Source organism: Galleria mellonella, unplaced genomic scaffold (genome assembly GCF_026898425.1).
Source record: "Galleria mellonella isolate WM207_F2 unplaced genomic scaffold, CSIRO_AGI_GalMel_v1 utg223, whole genome shotgun sequence".
In the NCBI taxonomy this organism is placed as follows: Eukaryota; Metazoa; Arthropoda; class Insecta; order Lepidoptera; family Pyralidae; genus Galleria; species Galleria mellonella.
In genome coordinates this window covers 4,256,227-4,277,514 of record NW_026442042.1, presented here as the reverse complement: position 1 = coordinate 4,277,514, position 21,288 = coordinate 4,256,227, and the positions used below count along the sequence as shown (strand labels likewise).

The following is a 21,288-nucleotide window of genomic DNA, read 5'->3' as shown; positions in this document are numbered from 1 at the left end:
TATGGCAACTATCGATATAATGACTAGAAGCATATATAGATGATAATGATACAACGCTATGGATATTCATTAAATTTTTTTTTTATATAATTTTTATTGTGTTGTTACTTCAAAAAGGTAAAATCCATTTAAATTTTTTTTCAAGTTCCGTTGATGTAAGGTAGGTGCCGGCTCTTGTAAAATAGTAATTACTTACTCTGTGGGTAGAACGGAATCAATATCTATATATATACTCTGTGCTGATCGACAGCAAATGTCGTTCTAAATATCAAATAGTTTCTCTAATCTGTGATATTTAATATTTTAATCTTAGATTGTATTATCTGTGTTCTTAAGTTTATAGATATAGTGTTGGTATTATTTGTGTATAACTGCGAACTGAAATTGTTTAGTTTTTATTTCTTCAACTCTATTTTGCAAAAAGCCTTTTATTATACTTTTCAAAAATGTCTTTGGCTGACGAATTATTAGCAGATTTAGAAGAAAATGATGATGGTGAGCTTCAGGCTGCGATTGAAAATAATGCTGCTGGGGATGCAACTCATGAATTTGCTGTTCCATATCCTGTAATACCAAAAGAAGATGAAATAAAAAATGTGTCCATCAGGGAATTAGCAAAATTAAGGGATTCTGATCGATTAAAACGAGTAAGTTCATATTTTAAGAAACTCACAAATGTAGGTTATGGAACATGTTTGTCTTACACCTTTATTTATTTGGGAATATATAAACCCGTGAAATGTGACGAATATAACATTTTTCTTCATGTATAAACAGTTTACCTGAATAATTCATTGAAATATTAAATATTTTTATATAATCTGTTTCTTTTTAAATATTTGTTTGTATTTATATTGTTAAAATCAATCACTGGCAAATATTTTTGCCCATTTTGACAAATTCACTAGGAATTAATAACAATGATTTCAATCACAATGTTGAGATTGACTGAACAGATATATTGCTGATAATGTACTAACAATTCCTCCTGTAGGCATTTTTATCTCTGTTGTAAAGTTGTCTCTGATTGAACAGCCATGAGATTGATATGTTACATGAAAATATTAATCAAGATTTATTTATTTGTAAAATATGCGTATAAATTCATGCAAATGTTGACAATAAATCAATCAAATAAAAATAAAAGCTTTTATGAAATTGCTTTTATAAAAATGTATCATCTTTTTATAGGTTATTACTGAGGTAGAACAAAATGTTGGAAATAACCGGAAAAAAATTGAAGTCACTGGGTTGATGGAGTCAGATCCTGAATATCAGCTTATTGTGGAAGCTAATAATATTGCTGTTGAAATTGATGGAGAAATTGGTAGGTTTTAAGTATTTTCTTTTCATATTGTATTTTAACTTCTTAATAAATTACTATTTTACAAACCTTATAACTCCAAATTTTATAATGGCATCTACAATATATAAATACAATATAGATATAGTGTATATAATAAGCATAAAGTAATACTAAAACTGGGTGCTTATCAATTTTATCTGTAATCAGAACCACCATTATAATAAATAGATGTGTTTATTAAGTTTACTAATAGAATAAAATTGTAATTACTTAGATGTTTTGTTTAAACAGGATGATATGTAAGAAAAATATTATGAAAGGTCTTAATAATAGCAAGAAACAAACCATTATTGTTAGATATTTTGTCTGTTGGTCTGTATGTTTGTTTTGGTATTATGCAAAAACTACTATAGTAAATGGAATTTGGTATTTACAGTTGTATACTTGAAGGTGTAACTGAAAAACTGATATATGTTTTATCTTGATACACCATCTAGACATGGTCTATTTCTAAATTTATTAATATAATACATTTTAAAAATCTAGTTATTATTTTCGTATATTAACTATCTATTGCTAAACACAGGTCTCTTTCATAAAAGGAGGGGGGGGGGGATTGCCAGTAAAAGCTAGTTGCATATTATTTTTTTGTATACTGTCTTATAATGATATTAAAATTATTTATTCACACTAAACACTTTTTTATATACATGTTTATTATATATATATATATATGCATAACAATTGTTAAATAATTACTCTGCAAATATCACAATATGCTATATATTATCCTAAGTTATGTCAGAGGCTTCCATCTATATCTAAGGCCAACTCTCTATTCTAAAAAGTCTAATTCTCTTATATAAACTTTAAACTTAGGATCACAATATGATAAATCAAATAAAAAAAAAAAAAACAGCTTATTTATAAGTTTCAAACATGAGCCCCAAATATCATTTTCAGCTATTATCCACAGATTTGTCCGTGACAAATACCAGAAACGGTTTCCTGAATTGGAGTCACTCATTGTAACACCATTAGAGTATATTCGCACGGTTAAAGAACTTGGTAATGATTTGGACCAGGCCAAGAATAATGAAACACTTCAGAGTTTCCTGACACAAGCCACTATTATGATAGTTTCTGTAACAGCTTCAACTACACAAGGGTAAGATGATGTGTTAAATTTTAGTCTAATTTAGTTGAGGATTGATTAATTATTTGTATTAATGTAGAAAAAATAAATAAAATTCTGTATGTAATGTGGAATAATCACATTTTGTATTTTCAATTGAAATTAATAGTTACAATTCAAGTTAGTACATTATTCCAAGTCTATTATTATAGTTTGTGTGTTAAGAGTATTACATCTATAAAGGTGAAAATATTAGTTTTCTTAGCCTATTACATCCTTAAGGATGATAATAGAAAAATAAAACATTTTTACAGTCACAAATTGATTCTCTTTTATAACAATGTTAGTTTTTACCTGCACCTTCATCCATGTGACTAGGATATGTTTACTGATTGAGATAAAAAATAGTCTATATTCCATTCTAAATGGTATGTGTATACCAAATTTCACAGTGATTGGTAAAGCTGTTATGGTGCTATAAGGTAACTTATATGTTACCTTTACAAACAAATTCACATTTATAATATTAGTAAGAATATTTCTTTGTTTATCTAATGTAAGATATTATAGAGAAAAAGAAGTAGCAAGATTTTGAACAATACAATATTGGACTTATTGCTTAATGGAATATCTTGTAGTTAACTAAACTATACATAATTGAAAACAATAAATTATCTTTCTAACCTCTTTTGAGAAAAACTATTGTAAGAAACTACTTAGTTAAAATAAATATCTATATGTTATAAACAGGAAAAATTTTTGATGGTTTGTTTTTGAGTTTATCCATAAGATAAACTCAAAAAATTATAAACATTCTTTTACTTATATTAAAATATAAATAAAGGAATTATTATAATTAATTATTATTTACAAGTAATATGATGCTATATATTATTTTTTTAAATTCTGTCTACTCATGCAAAGCTAAGGCAGATTGCTATTGTATTCTTTTATTTTTCCAGTTTTATAATAATGATAAATTTGATTATAATAATCCTCCTCCTTTTATTATCATAATATAATTCTTAGGGAAATAAATAATAAAAAAATATTTATATTTTAGGAAACTGCTATCAGATAAAGAGTTACAAGAAATATATGAGGCCTGTGACATGGCTGCTGAGCTCACTAATTTTAAGTCACATATCTTTGAATATGTTGAAAGTCGTATGACATTTATTGCACCAAATATTACTGCAATAGTTGGTAAGTCAAATTATTAATATAAGGACTTTTTTTTTTAAGGATGTAAATGGTATGGTAACCCTGCCTGCGCTAACGGGATACACTAGCGAAGCACCAGTGAAGGGTGATAGATGAGAAAGAAAACAGGTCAGTTAGCCCATCATGATGAATTCATCAGGAATTAACCATGATAGTTTCCAGGGAGAACCGCGAGGAGGTCGACCTGGTTGGATATATTGCTAGCAATAGGATTCTCAGTCTCCATTACTAACAATCCCTTTCCCCCCAATATATAAATGTTAGACTGTAGACAGATAGTTCATATAAACTCATACCTTAAGATCTTAACTTCATCATATCATCATATGAGCCTTTAACTGTCCACTGCCAAATATAGGCCTCGCTAATTGGGGAGTTTTTCACATAGTTACTACACTTGACAGGTGGGTTGGCAACTGTAATTAGGCTTTGGTGATTTTTTAAAAGGGACACTGCTGCCCATCCCTCGACCATTGAATAATTATTAAGATCTTTACTTGAGCTTCTTTACATAATTTGTAGATACTTATTACAATAATCAATATTGATTTTTTTTATTTTGCAATTGATCCGACTTAAATTAATAAAAAAAATGTCTTTGATAATCTAATCAGGTGTTACAGTTATAGTAAGCATTTATAATATTATATTTCATTTATAGGGGCTTCAACAGCTGCAAAAATTCTTGGCGTTGCTGGAGGTTTATCTAAGCTGTCAAAAATGCCAGCCTGTAATGTACTGCCACTTGGTCAACAAAAGAAAACACTTTCTGGATTCTCTCAAGCGACAGCTTTGCCACACACTGGCTTCATTTACTTCTCACAAATTGTACAAGATACACCACCTGTAAGTATAGTGCAATTAATAATCAATAAAAAGCATTAAATCAGTAATATTATATTAGTCTTTAAGTGTCCACTGCTGTATAATGGGAGGTTTTTGCCAATGTCTATAGGCGACGCTTACCACTTTCCATCAGGTCGTGGACCGTCAGCTTGTTTGCCATTCTAAGTTGTATAAAAAAAAGCTACCACACTTCATAGGCAGCTTGGTAACCACAGTTAGGCTTTAGTGATATTTTAAGAGGGATGCTATTGCCTTTATATATATTTTTTAATGGGTAATAATAGAATGGTAACCTTGCCTGTGCTATTGGTATGCGCTGGCCGGACATCAGTGAGCGATGATAGATGACGATGAAAGCAGGCCATTGTGACAAATTCCACTAGAATTAACCACGATTGTTTCCATAGGGAATCACATGGAGGTCTACCTGATAGGGTGTATTGCTGGCAATGGGTCTGTTAGACCCCATTGATGACAATCCCTTCCCCCCCATTCTATACCGTGAATACACTGCGATAAATCAGTAATATAGTAACTATATGTAACAAATTTACTATTTCCTGCAGGAACTAAGATATAAAGCTGCTAAATTAGTTTCAACGAAACTTACGTTAGCGGCACGTGTTGACGCATCACATTCCAGTACAGATGGACACATTGGTCGCCAGTTACGGGAAGGAATTGAGAAAAAACTTGACAAATTACAGGTATAATATTTTTTAAATGAAAGTTATAAAACATCGTTATTAATCAATATAAAGGGTATCATAAATTTTTTGTAGTGGCCGCTGTTAATTTAGTTATCACTTTTTATAGTATTTTAAGTAAATATTTATTTTTTATGATTATTAAAAAGCTTTTGCCGTAAGGAATATTTAAGCTGAGATTATTGAGTTTAAATGAATTTACATATACATTTATTTATTAAAATTTAAATATCTTAAAGCTTACACACTACATGTCCCCGTAATAAAATTTAAAATAAGGCCAACAACCCATTATTATACACACCTCATTACTCACACCTTAATGCACAGTTAATAATTAAGATTATGTGCAACAAAAAAAAAAGACTGTCTTCAATTTTGGCAAAACGAGTTATTTTGATTTCTAAACCAAACTACTGAACCGATTTTTATAAAATTTCTATGGGATCAATCTGTAAGTATTATGATCAATAAATATGTCCGTTCGGGTAAAAAAGGAATTTTTCAAATTCGTTTAGAACTGACGGAGTTATGAGGTAACAATAAAAAAAAAACAACCGAATTGAGAACTTCCTTTTGGAAATCGATTGAAAATAGTGTTTAGATAAGGTCGATATGTGTTACAGGAACCGCCACCAGTAAAATTTGTTAAGCCCCTTCCGAAGCCCATAGAGCAAAGTCGCAAAAAGAGAGGAGGTAAACGAGTCCGCAAGATGAAAGAGAGATATGCGATGACTGAATTCAGGAAGAACGCCAATCGACTCAATTTTGCTGACGTGAGTGTAATGTTTACATTATTTTTTATCTTCTATTGTATACAGAGTAAAATTGAAACCATGACCATAATTTTAAGGGATTTTTCTACCAGTAAAGTATCTAACTTTTAAGTCAGTATGAGAGGCTTATATTTTTTTGTTCTATATCAACTCATGTTTCTTTAGGAACCATATTCAATTTCACTAATACTACATTCACTACTACAATTGCTACTCGTGTGGTATTGAGGGTGTTGCCCTCTAGTGTCAAGAGTTTCTAAACAGTCTTCGTTATACACGTGACTTACTGGACGACGACTTTGCGTGTCCTCCGAAGTGCGTAGCGAAAGATAATCATTTTTAAATGCTGCTGTTGATGTAGCTATAATTTATGATAATTTGCATAGCATTTCTGTACTGTAATATATTTCATAATTATAGTTTAGGGACGCTAACTCGATAGCAGTCCGCGTAACAGGGTTAACTTCGAGATGCTTAATGATATAGGCAATAACAAGCCGTAATGACGTGACGAGCATTTACTAAGCGGAGGTGGTAAATCGTATAATTATATTAAAGTATTATTAGAAAGCTTAATTTTATAGCTCTGGTATATAAATAAATAGATCATTATATGCAAAAATGTATATAAATATGACTTTCATTTAACTATGACGATTATCATATTTATTTATATACTTATATACACATTTTTAAGTTTAATCGTATCAAGCCATAGAACTTTATATTAGAAACGTAAACATTAAAAAGTTTGCTTTAAATATTCAAATTTTGATATCAACCATAAATGGAGATAAATGGATTCGACATAAGTACTGCAAAATTGTATAAGAAAAGTGGCCCGTTTCGGATACGCATGTTGTTTTTTTTTAATTAAATATAGTCTTATCTTACTCGCTGATAGCTAAATGATAGCTGATAGAATAAACAAACAAATATATAAAAAATCGTATCTTTACTATGTATAATGCTAGTTTCTATGAAACGTAAAGGTTTTCAAGTACCTTGAATACCCCATCTTTTTAATTCTATTTTAACTAAACTAATATTAGTTTAGGATTTTTTATATAGAAGAAAGAATTGATTTTTTCTTTGTAATGGATAAACTAAATAAAATATGGTCATCTATAAAAAGCTACATTTTTAGCGAGTAACATGTATTATATGTAGATGGCTGTATTTTATTTTAAAAAATATTAGTGATCTACATACTCGTATCTACTCGAAGCCGGAACGTGTCACTGATGTGTAACATATTTATAGTCATTTCAAAAATGACGGTAAAAAAAGTACTCGGTTCTCTCTTACTGCCTCGCGAGGGACTTACCGTGAAGATAGATAGATATAAAGGAGTAAATAAATAAATATAATATTTCGATTTGTCTGATATTGTGTTTTTAATGGGTGAAAATCTACGCTATCGGTTGATACCAGTTGATAAGGATACATACGTCAGTCTTTATTATATACATACATTATGTATGAAGCATTGTAGTGTGACATCCAATTACCTGTAATGAATTTACTAGGTTAATCGGTTTACTTTACACAAATATGATACTTACTACTCATAAATAATGCAATACGACCACCGTCATGTAGTGGCAAGCACGTTATTTCATGTAAATATGATTCTGAGTTTGATTCACGGTATAGCCAATTTTGAAAAAAAAAAAGAAAAAACTTTTTCCGTGTTCTCCATTTTGCCGCCGAATGTCTGTTGTCTGATCAGAGCACAATACCCATTCTAGCTGGATGATGAGGCAAATATTTATTGTAGTGGCGTGCAGCATTTATCATATGAGAGCCGATAAACTAAAATAATATACACTGACTTGGGGGGAAGGGATTGTTAGTTCATTACTAACAATCCCTAGCCTAATAGCCCTGTTGCTAGCAATATACCTTTTCAGATCGACTTCCACGCGGTTTCCCCTGGAAACCATCATGGTTAATTCTTGTCGAATTCATCATGGTGGGCCAATTGACCTGCATTCATTCTCACCTATCATCTTTCACTGGTGCCCCGCTGGTGTAAACTGTAACTTTGCGCTGTAATCTTAATAATATAATATCATATAATTTATTTATATCTTCATATATAAAATTTCCATGTTACAATGTTCTTACATCGTAATCTTCTCGTAGCTATTTTAATGAAATTTTGTAAAAGTGTGTATTATATGTGTGTGTGTGTGTGCGTGTGTATGTATGTGTTTATGTGTGTGTTTGCTATAAATCGAGTGATAGGAAAAATGGATTCGATAAGTGACAGTAGAAGGCAAAATAACGTTTACCGGTTTTATTAATGGTTAAGAATGGAATGGAAACCTGCCTACGCTGGCGGGGGGCATCATTGAGGAATGATAGGCGAGGATAAGAGTAGGTTAGTTAATCCATCATGACGAATTCAACAAGAATTAACTTCGATGGTTTCCAGGGGAATCGCTTTGATGTCGATCTGAGTAAAATAAGGTTGTTAGATCCCATTAGTTATGGGATCTAATAACAATCCCTTTTCCCCGTGTTGATCGTGTCGACTACTAAAGATGAAACTGTACAATTCTTTTTAAAGAGGTGTTATAATATTTTTTGACCTTAGTTCTCAGACTTACATTTAAAGTCGTGGATGGATAACATTATATTAATATACATATATTACTACTATTCTATTTCTATTTTATTTTTCTATTTTGTGATATCCACAATGTTGTATGCATATCTTTATAGGCGACGGTAGCAAATTTTTATTGGATGGGTAGTCAACTTGTCTACCATTCTCAGTCTTATAAAAATAATATACAACTAATTAGTATTTATGTGGATAATAGTAATTATAAACTTTTTTATAATTTAACTGCAGATTTGCATTTGTAACAGATTCCAAAATGACGGCATTCAAAGCTTGCCAATTAAGGCGATATCAATTATGTTTGAAATCTGATCTCGTTAATGGATGTTCCGCGATATACAGCTGTTAATTGTACTATTCTTTATAATGGCCGATCGATGGAGCGAGATCAATTTTAATGCCATACACAAGATTTGCGGTATGTTTATTTGCACTGCATTTCACCATATCGTGTTTAGACCGTAGTGTTACGTGCACGCTTTTCATGAAATCTGTATAGTAAAAACATTATAAAATTCACATTTTATTTCCTGTTAGGTGCAATTCTATAATGTAGGTACATTGGTACGCTTCGCTCAGAAATTACTATTTGTTAGTTTTAGTTGCATGATTTTCAGTATATCTAATATTTTTAGATAGGAAATATTTTCTTTCATAACGGTAATAAAGAAAATTTAATATTTTACATTCGTGTTCTACTAGCTGTATAATATGAATGTTATCCTCCTATCCCTATCCGTGTACCAAAATTTATATAAATCCGTTCAGTAGTTTAAAAATAATGCGTGAAAGAATTACAGACATTCATCCATCCTCATAAACTTTCGCATTTATATTATTAGTAGGATTCATATAGAATACTAAGAAATAGAAGAATAGATTTAAGTACTTCATATTGTACAATTAAATTGTGTCCTTTTCTTCTACAGTTTTCTATTATTTATGTTGTTTTTGCCATATTAAAGCAAAATTTTTTTTTTTTTTTATTATTTATGATTAGTAAATTTAATAAAAATATGTAAAGAGATATTTTTCTTCAGCCTTTAGCGTGTAAACGCTAAATTGCAATAGAGATCAGTTGAAATTAAAGACGTCTAATTTTCTTGAATAAGTGGCGCGCGTTTTTTCACGTGGTTCAAATAGACCGGAACTCGACCTGTTGGTGCGCGGATGTCCGTAGCTGTCCCGTTGGATGCGCGTGCGCTGCTGCACCGCGGCTAATGTACTGAAACGAAACACTACTAAAAGTTTGACATTTTTTATTTTTAAATTTCTTAATTATCTATCACTAAATTAATTATATTTATTAACACTTTAGTGAACAGGTAGTGCATATAACGGACTTAACCGTATAGTATTTTCTTCCAGTCGACCAATTATAAGGCAGAGATAATTGTGTAGGTCATGCTTATTTTTAATGATTTTCTTACAAGTTGTCTTCCTAGGTTTTATCTATTATTTGATAAATATATAAAAAAGAGGGTATTTTAAACCACGAAGAAAAACATAGGTTGTTTTATTAATTAATGTAAAAGGACTAATTTTACGCCATTGAAGTTTAGGATAAAATTTAGCGCATCTAACAATAATTATCTGTCATTGTTAATGCACTCGAATAATTGTTCTCTGTATGCTATCACAATGTTTCCGGCCGCGATTCGTTTAATCACTTTTGGTATATTGACTAATCGTGTTAAACATCACGCTACGCTCCAAAACTAAACAGTTTTTACTGGCAGTAAAAATAGTTGAACGGGGAACGGGGTTTTCGAATAAATATTGTGACATAGAATTTTTTTATATTATTTAGATAGTATAAATGTACGAGAACTCTGCATTTATGAAACTGAATAAAACAATTCTTGTACGTATTTTTAAAGACTCAGTCGAAAGTTGCTTTTTTTTGCTGTGTGAATTTTTGTTATTCGTTTTCACCTAATTAAGGATTAATTTATTTACTAAAGGATTTTCTCATTGAAGAAACCTCGTGTTTACATTGGCCTTCTCTGACATTTGGAATACAAATGAGTTTATAGAGATCGAAGCACGACGTGTGTGTTCTATGGTGCTAACAATGAAATACCCACCCACATATTAAAACTTGACTAATATATTGTTAAGTCGTAGTTCAATATAATTTATACAAATTTTATTTTATTTATGTATACAATATGTTGAGTTGACTAATACTAAATGGCACTTAAAAAAAAATCTTAGAATGATGGAAAGTAGAAAAGGATAGCTATGAAATAATTAGGTATATGGGTGAAATAAAATTATAGTTTTAGTCAGAGATTTATATGCAACTTATTAACTTTTAGTTCGCTCTCAGACAATTTTATAATCGTTTAAATTATCGAATTTTGTTTTTAAAATTTAATAGGGATGCTATTAACTAATAATTATTAAATTCAATGGAGCTAAATGGCCATCAATTTTATCAATATTCTAAATGATTTTTTTTATTGTAATTCATTTTTATAGATCTTTTCTGTATATTTGTGTAGGTGTATACAACCTTCTCCAAATCGAAAAAGAAAAATAATTAAGCCTTTCATACAAAATGATTCATTCTCATGATTATTTTCATGTATAATCGTATAATAATACTATCGTTTATTTCCGAATTGTTATACTTAGAACTTATATATTAAATTTATATTTGTCTGCAGATTGAAGATGACGCCTATCAAGAAGATCTGGGTTACACCCGCGGCACTATTGGCAAATCGAGCACGGGTCGCGTGCGGTTGCCTCAAATAGACGAAAAGACAAAAGTCCGCATAAGCAAGACTCTGCAAAAGAACCTGCAGAAACAAAACCAGCAGTACGGTGGCGCAACAAGCATAAGGAGACAAGTGTCTGGTACCGCGTCGTCTGTTGCGTTCACACCGTTGCAGGTTAGTGCAAATTTATTAATAGATTATGTTATTATCTATACTTATGTTATAAAGGGGAAAGATTTGATATTTTTTTAAGTTTGTTTGTAATGAATAAACAAAACTAAGTGATTTTAAAAATTCTTTCACCTATAGTAAGCTACATTATCAGCGAGTTACAAAGGCTGTGCGGTCCGTATTGACGTATGGGTATCTTAAGAGTCGACTAAAGAAGGGTGAGGGATGTGCAGCAACTTTTTTCTTTAAATATCTTTAAAGTCTAACTGCGGTTGCCAATTCGCCTGCCAATAGTGGCAGCTACTGGCTAACGGGAAGACTTATGTTCAGCAGTGGACAGATAATAGCTAATATGATGATAATTATGAACACAGGCTATATATTATTTCCTATTTACCATTGCAAAGCCGGGGCGGTTTGTTAGTATTAATTTTTTTTTTGTTAGAATGGTAAACAAGCTTCAGCGGGAATGGCTACTCTTGAACTATAAACATTTGTAACATATGCGATGTTACCGTATGTAGCCGATCTTTAAAAATCTGTGATAAAAATTCGATTAGGGGATTTTTATCTGTGTTGAAGTCGTATTTTTTTTTCAACAATCGTGCCGTATTTATTTGTAGTACCTATATTTTTTTGTTTATTTTTCCGTTTCGTATTTTATCATGTTACTAACCTTTAACAACCCAATACTTCGTCTGAGTGTTCAGGATAATGTTGATTGACCGGAGTAAATAGTAGTCTAAACCTTCTTCATCACAAATAGTATGAATATTGGTAGGTAGTATAGGAATAACAAAAAGAGTCAACGTTCCACTGATGGGTATGGGTCTTTCCTCATAAATGAATGATATTAACTTACTGATTACGCGGTTTGGTTTTATTTACAGTTTTTGTATCCATGTAGTGATATTAAGTTTCATTCACATAGTTATAGGATGATATATTCGTTCTAGGATGAAAGTATTTTAATGTATTACATCCATCTTTTACGTTAAAATCTAAAAAAAAAGATTGTTTGTCCGCTATCATTTATAGTGTACATTACATCGGATCGGTACATATTTTTATGCTCTTATCACGCAATTTTATGCGGTTCGTGCAATTGCATGCAACGGTCCATTTCACAATTGTTTGTGAATCTTGTTATTTTATACAATAAAGGCCACTTTTTGCGGTTACAAGATAAATCTTTTACATTGACTCGTGTATTGGCTACTTTATTTATTTATACATTGCACCAGATTCAAACAATAAGGTTTACAGTATATAATTGAGGTAGAATGATGCAGAAAATAGTTTCATTGCTAAAACAATCTTTTGCTATTGTCTTATTACTTCCAATATTTACAATTAGAGTGACAACGACACAATAATTAAAAATTTTATATGTTATTAAAATATTCGATAAGAATGAAAAGCAATAAATTTTATAATATCTAGTTTCTTTTTTAATCTTTCAAGGTGCTGTGTTGATAGATTAAAACAAATCTTAGTTAATCTCAGTGTATATATTAGTATTGTTCTCGTGTGAATAAAATAACGGTTTATTATAAAATTGTACGTATATATGAATGTCTTAAATGACATAAATACTACTTAGATATAGGTACTAGTTGTCTGTAAAAAATTGTGTCGATGTACTCAGTTAACAACTTGCATTGTTGTCTCAACGAGGTAGCCAGTAATTATGCAGCCGGTCATCTCACGTATGCCACGTATTGCTCAGTCTTATTTTAATAGCAATAAAGTCCAAAATTTAGTAAATATTACTTAAAAAAATTTTTTTAATACTATTTAAAATTGTGTATATATTTTTTTTTTATTTCAGTTGTTATCTAATTCTGTAATTGTATGTGAAGAATGATCGTCGTTTAGCTTAAAAATTGTACAGTAATTTAAGCGTAAAAAATGCTAAGTCAGTATATAAATGTATCTGGCTTGTGGAAACCTAAATACTAAACAAATTGCAATATTCACCATCATCATCCACACGCAACAATCCACAAACTAGAATACGCTATAATATAGGAAATTACCTAAAGATAATCAGAAGGCACAACCTAAAATACCCTGCGGAAGGGAGCGTTAGTAATGATCACTACCAGTTCCATTGTTAGCAATATTTCCTGACAGATCGACCTCCACGTGGTCTCACCCCCTGGAAACCATCGTACTAAATTTCAAATGTATTTTTTGTGTATTCATCACGATTGGCTAATTGATATGCTTTTTCATTCTCACCTATCATCCCTCACTAGTTCCCCAGTATCGTATTATAGTTAGCGCAGGTGGGGCTGCTATTTCATTATCATCCTATAAAAAAAATACCCCGACTCGAGACAATGCAGAAATTTCTTTTATTACATTGGCCCGTCAGAGCTTCATTCATATACACACATAGGTCGTTGATTGCTTTATTTTTTCGAAGTTTAAATATAAACTAAAAAAGATCTATTTACCCTTGATTTTCCTACATCAAATTCTAAATAAAAATAAAATATAAATATTTTGTTATTTTATTTTTCTTAGAAGTAATATTTATAAGGAAAATCCAACTGATTCCAATTAATTAAAAACTGAAAAATCAGCCGCTTGTTAAGAGTCTGTGAACATTGTGAAAGTGGAACGAAGTAGGTATCTGAATTTCGCTATATATCTTATAATCATAAGACTGTATCGTTCGTTTGAAATTGCAACAAAACTGATATCTTAACATATTTCACGTTTCTTTTTCTTTTGTAAATAATCAGAAATTTTTTCAATTCACTTTACAGTGAATTGTAATAATATTATTACGTTTTAAACATTTTGAAGAGTTTAAGACCCACTTACAAAATCATTGCCGTGACCAATTTAAAAAGTAAAATAATATGTGCTGGACTGTACTAGGTGAGGTATTCTCTAGATAGCTTAAAAAGTAAACATTAAATTAAGTCTTCGTACTTTTAGATACAATAAAGATAGTTTGAAATTGCCGTACTCTATGATATTAGCGATAAACATTATCGACCTCAATGTGTTCGTCGACGTCGTACGGCCGAGCGGCCGCCGAGGCATCATTACCATCGTATCTCACGTAGATCTCGCCCTTGAGCTGACGTTAGAATACCATTCTAGCAATTACGTCTGAGAACGATGATGTTTTCATCGTGAACAACGGTTCTCCTGATGGTGTATCGATAGGGATTTTTGTTTCACTTGACGAGATATTTTTCATAGTTTTTTCTTCTACATATTTTACTGGTAATTTTAGAATAAAAAATATATTACTATGTAGTGAATTTATATAAATGTTAATAATATGTACCAAATCGTTTTTCAAACTGTTATTTCGAACTCCTTTAAATATACATTACGAGTATTATTATACCTACTTGTACAACAATTAATCCGTTACCTTAAAGTTGTGTTGAAAGATTGCTTACCCGCCCTTAGAAAAACCGCCTTACTGTACTTATACAATTGTATCGTTACTTTTATTAGTTGTCTTATTTTAATCCTTATGTTGTATAATTTTTTTATTTTTTTATACAACTTAGAATGGCAAACAAGCTGACGGCCCACCTAATGGAAAGTGGTAACCGTCGCCTATAGACATGAGCAGTACCATGGACATAACACAGTATACTATTTCGCCCATGATACCCCCCATGCGTTGCCATTCCTGAGGACTCAGGTGTTATTCCTCTGTACTCAGTAAATTCACGCTAATTAAATTCAAGCAATCGACTTTTGTTCATTCGTTATAAGTAGAGGTACCTATACCTACGTATCGCTAAATAGACACTTCAATTTTAACGAAATTAATATGAGATCAAACCATGGAATAAAATCAGTCAAATCAAAAATACAATTAAATTAAGAATCTCTAAGAAATTATTTTTTGTCAAAATAAATAAAAAAATTGTTATCTTTTGGAGTTCGATAAGACTCTCTATTGTGAACTGCCAGTAAAAATGAAACTCCGGTTCGTATTAAAAGTTATACTACGAATGAAGGCGTTTCTTGGAAATTCATTCCACCATCTGCTCCTTTTAAACGAAATGGTCTTGCTTGAATAGCCGAAGTGCGCACAACTATTAAGATACCTCTTCTCTCTTCTCAAAGGAGCAAATGATCCGGCTCGAAAGATCAATAATATTGTGAACTGCTATTAAAGATATAACACCGGGTCGTGTTAAAAGTTGTACTGACATATTAATAAAAAATGACGATAAAAGCAATAAAATAAATAATACAAATTATAGAAGAGTTAGTAAGACCCTTTATTTTAAAAGTTCTCAAATTTTTTGGGAAAGACTTTAGAAACAACACATTTGTTTGAACTCAAAAATTAAGAAAACCCGGTATTATGCTTATTATTTAATGAAATTCATAGCTACAAAATAAAATAAAAAAACCTGTTGACCGTACCTGTTATTGATGATTTTTTTTTCCATTTAATATGCATCGAATATTGAATTTTATTACAAATTATTTCTATAGAAATATTTCTTATTACGCAATAGGAATTTGATATTCTTTATTCTTAGAACTTATTTTACTACGATCGTAGATAGTATAATAATTTATATAAGTTGGAGGCCTCGCAAAGCTCGATGAGTGAAGCACGCGCCCCTCTATTATATATTTTAAAGGACGATGCAGTCTTCGTCTATCAATAGTCGGGCTAAGATGTAATAAAAATAGGGTCAACATGATAATACGATACCATACAGGTTATTCAATTATGATAATATTAATTTATGCCCATCAATTCCATGCATAAGAAAAAAAAAACATCCACTTTTGACCTCGAAGTTTAATTAAGGTCTGCAAAGAGGTATTATAACCGACATTTTAATTAAACCAGTGTTGCTATTGTGTCGTATATTTTTTATTGTACTCTTGTATCCATAGCAAAAATGACACTATATCAGGAATTATTTACGTAACTGCGAATCTATATAATATGAAGTATCTTTGGCTTGTTTAAAAGATGGCAAAACCATTAGCGTATCCATACCGCACGAGCCCTTTAAATACACCTTTGGCTAAAATATTGGCGCCAAAAAGCCTTTTCGATTAATTGTAGTTTTAGATTAAGAAATATAGATAAAGCACCTAGTAGAAGTACTAATATGTACACGACAATAAGTAGTAATATTATTAATTCAATCAGTAAACCCCGAGTATTTTTAGCTGACGAAAAACAAAAGTAGTCGACCTCCATCGCTTTAGTTTTTCGTCGGTTGAAAATATACGTATATATACCTGCGTCGACGTTAGAAACTTCTTAAGTTGATATGTTTATACTTGCTGAAACTAAGAATAGACGAAAATTAATACAATAAATGTGCTTTATAATAATTCCGAGTACATTTAAATGGGTACGGTTTGGCCAATTAATACCTACGCAAGAGAATTGATGATAGTAACAGTGAGGAGTTGTTACTTAGTTCTCGTGAGACTTCCATTAAAGTCTTTTCTACAATTGATATTTATTAGTCCATTCAGTTGGATAATTACTTTCCTATATCTATTCGCTAACATCTGAAAAGCTGGTATATTTTATTATGTTGTGGGAAGTAAGGGAAAGTAGAAATATATAACATGCATTATTGTTGATCCTGAAGGTATACATAGACGATGGTCAAATGTCGACTTACATCTTCTCCATCATACAAACAATGCCTATTTACTTTGTTTTATGTTTTTTTTTTATCTACATATTTTCTGTTTTAATTTATTCACATCTCCGTGCAAATGTTTACAGAACAATATTCTTTGGACAAAATGTTTTTCATTTACGTCAGTCTTAATTGATTTTATATTGAGACTACAACCGTCTGAATATATGTATTTGAATATATAATGACTGCGATCGTTTACATGTAGGCAGACAACTGAGAAAATTGCCTGTTAGTATTTCAGCCCATCTAGTCGGAACTTTCACCGTTTAGGTACATTTCGCTGTTGGTATTTGTGCTATGTGAATGGCAACGCCCTTTTGTAGTTAAACGATAGTTAAGTACTACGGACTATTTAGAATTTTGATACTATGATTTTTTATTTCTTCCCCAACCCACCTTCCTAAAACCCAATTCTCTGATTAGTATTTGTAGACGGTTGTAATGCAATATTTAGAATATTGCGCCACTTTTAAATATCGTGGAGTAAAAAGCAAATATTTCCGCATTTTTAATTGAAATATATATTTTTCAAATAATTTGTCTATAGTATGCGTCATCTTGTCATTCATCGAAGTGTGTTCATGATGGAACTAGCTTTTAGCGGAATAGTACCATAAGTAGTACTTACATTTAGTACACCTATTTTATTTCAACTTTCTTTAGATATACCGCACGGTAAACATTACATTTCCGTTATTAGATTTGCATCAAGGCACGAGTGCAGCTAATGTGAACCACCTAGATAGAAAATATGAGGCTATTAGTAACTTGCCCTCCGCCCAACGACTGGTGTTAAGCTGCCACATCTAGGCACCGTTAGCTTAGAAGGCTTAGATATTTATCGAATAAATACTACCCAACATTCATATCGTATATTAAGAGTTAGATCTCTTATCATACGGTCAAATGTATAGAATAATATACATTTGATAGCAATTTATCAATTTATGAAGCTACTGGCTGTATTACGCAGTTTTAGTTAATGCCATTTTTCAATCTCAAATATGACGTGTATAGCATATTTTATGCCGTTACAGTGCTAAGAGGTAGCTAACAACCACTTTCGCATATAAACTAGCTTTTGCCCGCAATTTTACACAGGTGGTATCATGATTTCCCTTTAAGTACAATTTTTAAAAATCCTTCCATAGTGAAAATTTCGGACAAAATAAACATCAGTTCCAAATTTCAGCTTTTTAGATGTAATTACATAATTTGGCTATATCTAGATGCCCGATCAAGACAAAAGATTTTATAAGTATAGATTAAAAAGATTATAATATTTAAGTAGAAAATTTATACATATCGTGGTAATAGACTTTTATCATTCAAACACATTGTGCAATACATTCTATACGGACTCGTAAATCATTTATTAATTAAAATACTTGCAATAAGCTTATTTCTTTTTAATTATGTATATTACAATATAGGTTGACTGGTAGAGAATGCCTGGTAGCATTAAGTCCGCATTTTGTATCACACTATATTAATAAAAAAAATATAAATTAATCATTTATTTTATTCTTCTCCCAATGACAATCAATTAACGTTGTAAAAACATCTCGTGATCAGTGTAAATTAAATGAATGACCATTACTAGGAATTGTCTTACTTATCTACTTGGGTATGACGATGAAAATGCAGCTTCGCTCGGCCATGTAATAATCAAGCTGGTTTAGGGCTGCCAACCTTGATCTACACGATTAAAATATATTGTTGACTGGTGAAACGTTACATAAATGTTGCGCTCGTAGGCGTAACGGATAAGGTTACAATATAATTAGATCGCAAATTCTATGGCTTATACGAAAGAACTTCTTCCTTTTGAAATAACTTAAGTATAAAATGTGACGACTAGGACCCAATTTTACTATTATTGTAACAGCCATTAACTGTCTACTGCTGCATACAGGCCATGAAGGGGATACATGAGGGGGGTTTTATCTGTAGTTGCCATGTTTAGCAGGCGGGGTGGTAATCGAAGTTATGCTTTGGTGATGTTTTAAGAGGGTCAAATTTAATTAGTCATCTCTTGCGACACCCACGGAAAAGGAAGGGGTGCCCTATTCTATGCCGGGACCACAGGGCAATAAGATTCAATGATCACACAAAGACCAACGTCCAATGGCAATACAATCTCAAACCTTTTTACTGTACTTTTATCGATATTGTGAAAATTTGGTAAAATATAGGTTATTTTCTAGTATATAGCATAGCTATGGATGACAGGTTAGGACCTGCCATCCATAATTTGAACAATAAAATATTGAATGATAATGGTACCTAATCCATTGGCAATTGGATCTAATTAAAGTGTAATGTTACAAAGACACGCTTAATTTGCATCATTATTATGATTAGAGGTAAATGATAATTAATGTCAATAAGTTACCGTTATTGACATTATTGATTTGAATTTTCTTTTGTTATATTCGAATTCTATTCTAGGTACTGTGTCATCTACTTTATACAGACTAGACTATAAATAGATTTAAATGTATTAATTAATATTATCTTACATTTATACTATAAATCGTTTTCTGAAGTAAATATAATTTGTTTTTGTATTCGAGTCTATTTATGGGTCTGTATATTTACGTAGACTATTTTATTACATAGATCACTTTTTATCCTGGTCACGGACTCAATCGTGGGAACAGCAAATTTTACATAAAGTGCTTTTGTCACTGTGGTTTTAAAGAATGTATTATATTATACGTTTAAAAGGGATGGTCTGATTTCAAGAATAAAAATTAATTGAGATAGTAGTAATTAGTATTTGATATTATTAATTTCCGTGTAATTGCTTATAATTGTTATTGTGATGCTAATTAGTTTCTTTTCCAAATCACTTTTTCTCTTTTATTATAATATCATTATCTATCACTGAGTAATCTATTTAGTTTTATTATTTTTATATTTATTATTAATGATAGTTTACCATCATAGCTATTTATATTGTTGTACAATCAATTATAAAATAGCGGCTATAGTGTTAGAGAGATTATTTGTAATAACTGTGACAAATTCAAGAAGGACAACACAGCTCATAAGTTATGATTAAGCAATACTTTTTTTGTTCTAGGGTTTGGAAATTGTCAATCCTCAGGCAGCTGAAACGCGCGTAAATGAAGCCAATGCCAAATATTTCTCAAACACCTCTGGATTCCTGTCAATAGGCAAGAAGACGACATGAATACGACAAAATGTTTTATTTAATTGACACAAGATATATAAAATATTACCTGAAATAAGTTACAAATTCTGTGATCGTATGTTTGAAGTATTAATAAATAAAAATTTAAATAAATTGATTGTTTTATTTGTATCTATCTAGTATTGACGATAAATAAAGAACCAGAAGTATGGGAAAATATTTTAATAGTGCATTCTTAAATAAGGACTCGGAAAGGAAGACCAATGGAATAAAGACTTCAGAAGTAGTGCAGAGAAAGAAAATAGAGTACCACGAAATTGTACTTAGTGGTGAAAAATGACAGAAAACTGTGTTCAGTAGTGGATGATACATGAGTACTAATGATGATGATATAGGAACATGAAATGCAGTCTAAATGAAAAACTATATTATTTGCTATGAAAAACATAAGGTCTACTCAACGAAATTTCACTGGTTTAAAGTAACATACGTGTTTATATTTTAAATAACTCTGTGCCTTTATCAATTAGCTTTTAGTCTGTTGTTAGTTGTAGTTAATTTGTGCCTTTAGCTTTTGATGTGTTTTGATGATTTCAATCAACAATTTTTACTTGGACTTCTTTTTTAAACTATTTAGAAGGGCATATAAGCTGGCGACCACCTGATGAAAACGTTAACCGTCTCCTGTACTCATGAACGACTCTATGTACATTATTAATACAATGTAACCCCTCGCGTTATCACATTGGAAAAATTAATGTGTTCATTTTATCAATCGCGTCAACATTGTGAACATTAATTCTGTGTGTAATTTCACTGCATTACTTACTTTTCAAACCGGAACAAAGTAATGCATACAGTCGCTGTTGGTACCAGAAAAAGATAAGTAAAATAATGACAAGTATGTATAAATTATTAATCAGGTAATTT

At 30.9% G+C, this 21,288-nt stretch overlaps 1 protein-coding gene across 1 annotated transcript; it reads left to right on the top strand.

Moving 5' to 3' along the window:
• Window positions 1–314: 314 nt before the first annotated feature.
• On the top strand, window positions 315–20,511 carry LOC113517281 (U4/U6 small nuclear ribonucleoprotein Prp31). Its single transcript, XM_026901916.3, has 9 exons — window positions 315–647; window positions 1,192–1,327; window positions 2,270–2,474; window positions 3,505–3,647; window positions 4,327–4,511; window positions 5,078–5,218; window positions 5,845–5,994; window positions 11,299–11,526; window positions 20,287–20,511. Exons 1-9 carry the CDS (start codon window positions 447–449, stop codon window positions 20,395–20,397), a joined length of 1,500 nt encoding a protein of 499 aa, XP_026757717.1. The 5' UTR covers window positions 315–446; the 3' UTR covers window positions 20,398–20,511.
• The last annotated feature ends 777 nt before the right edge of the window (window positions 20,512–21,288 follow it).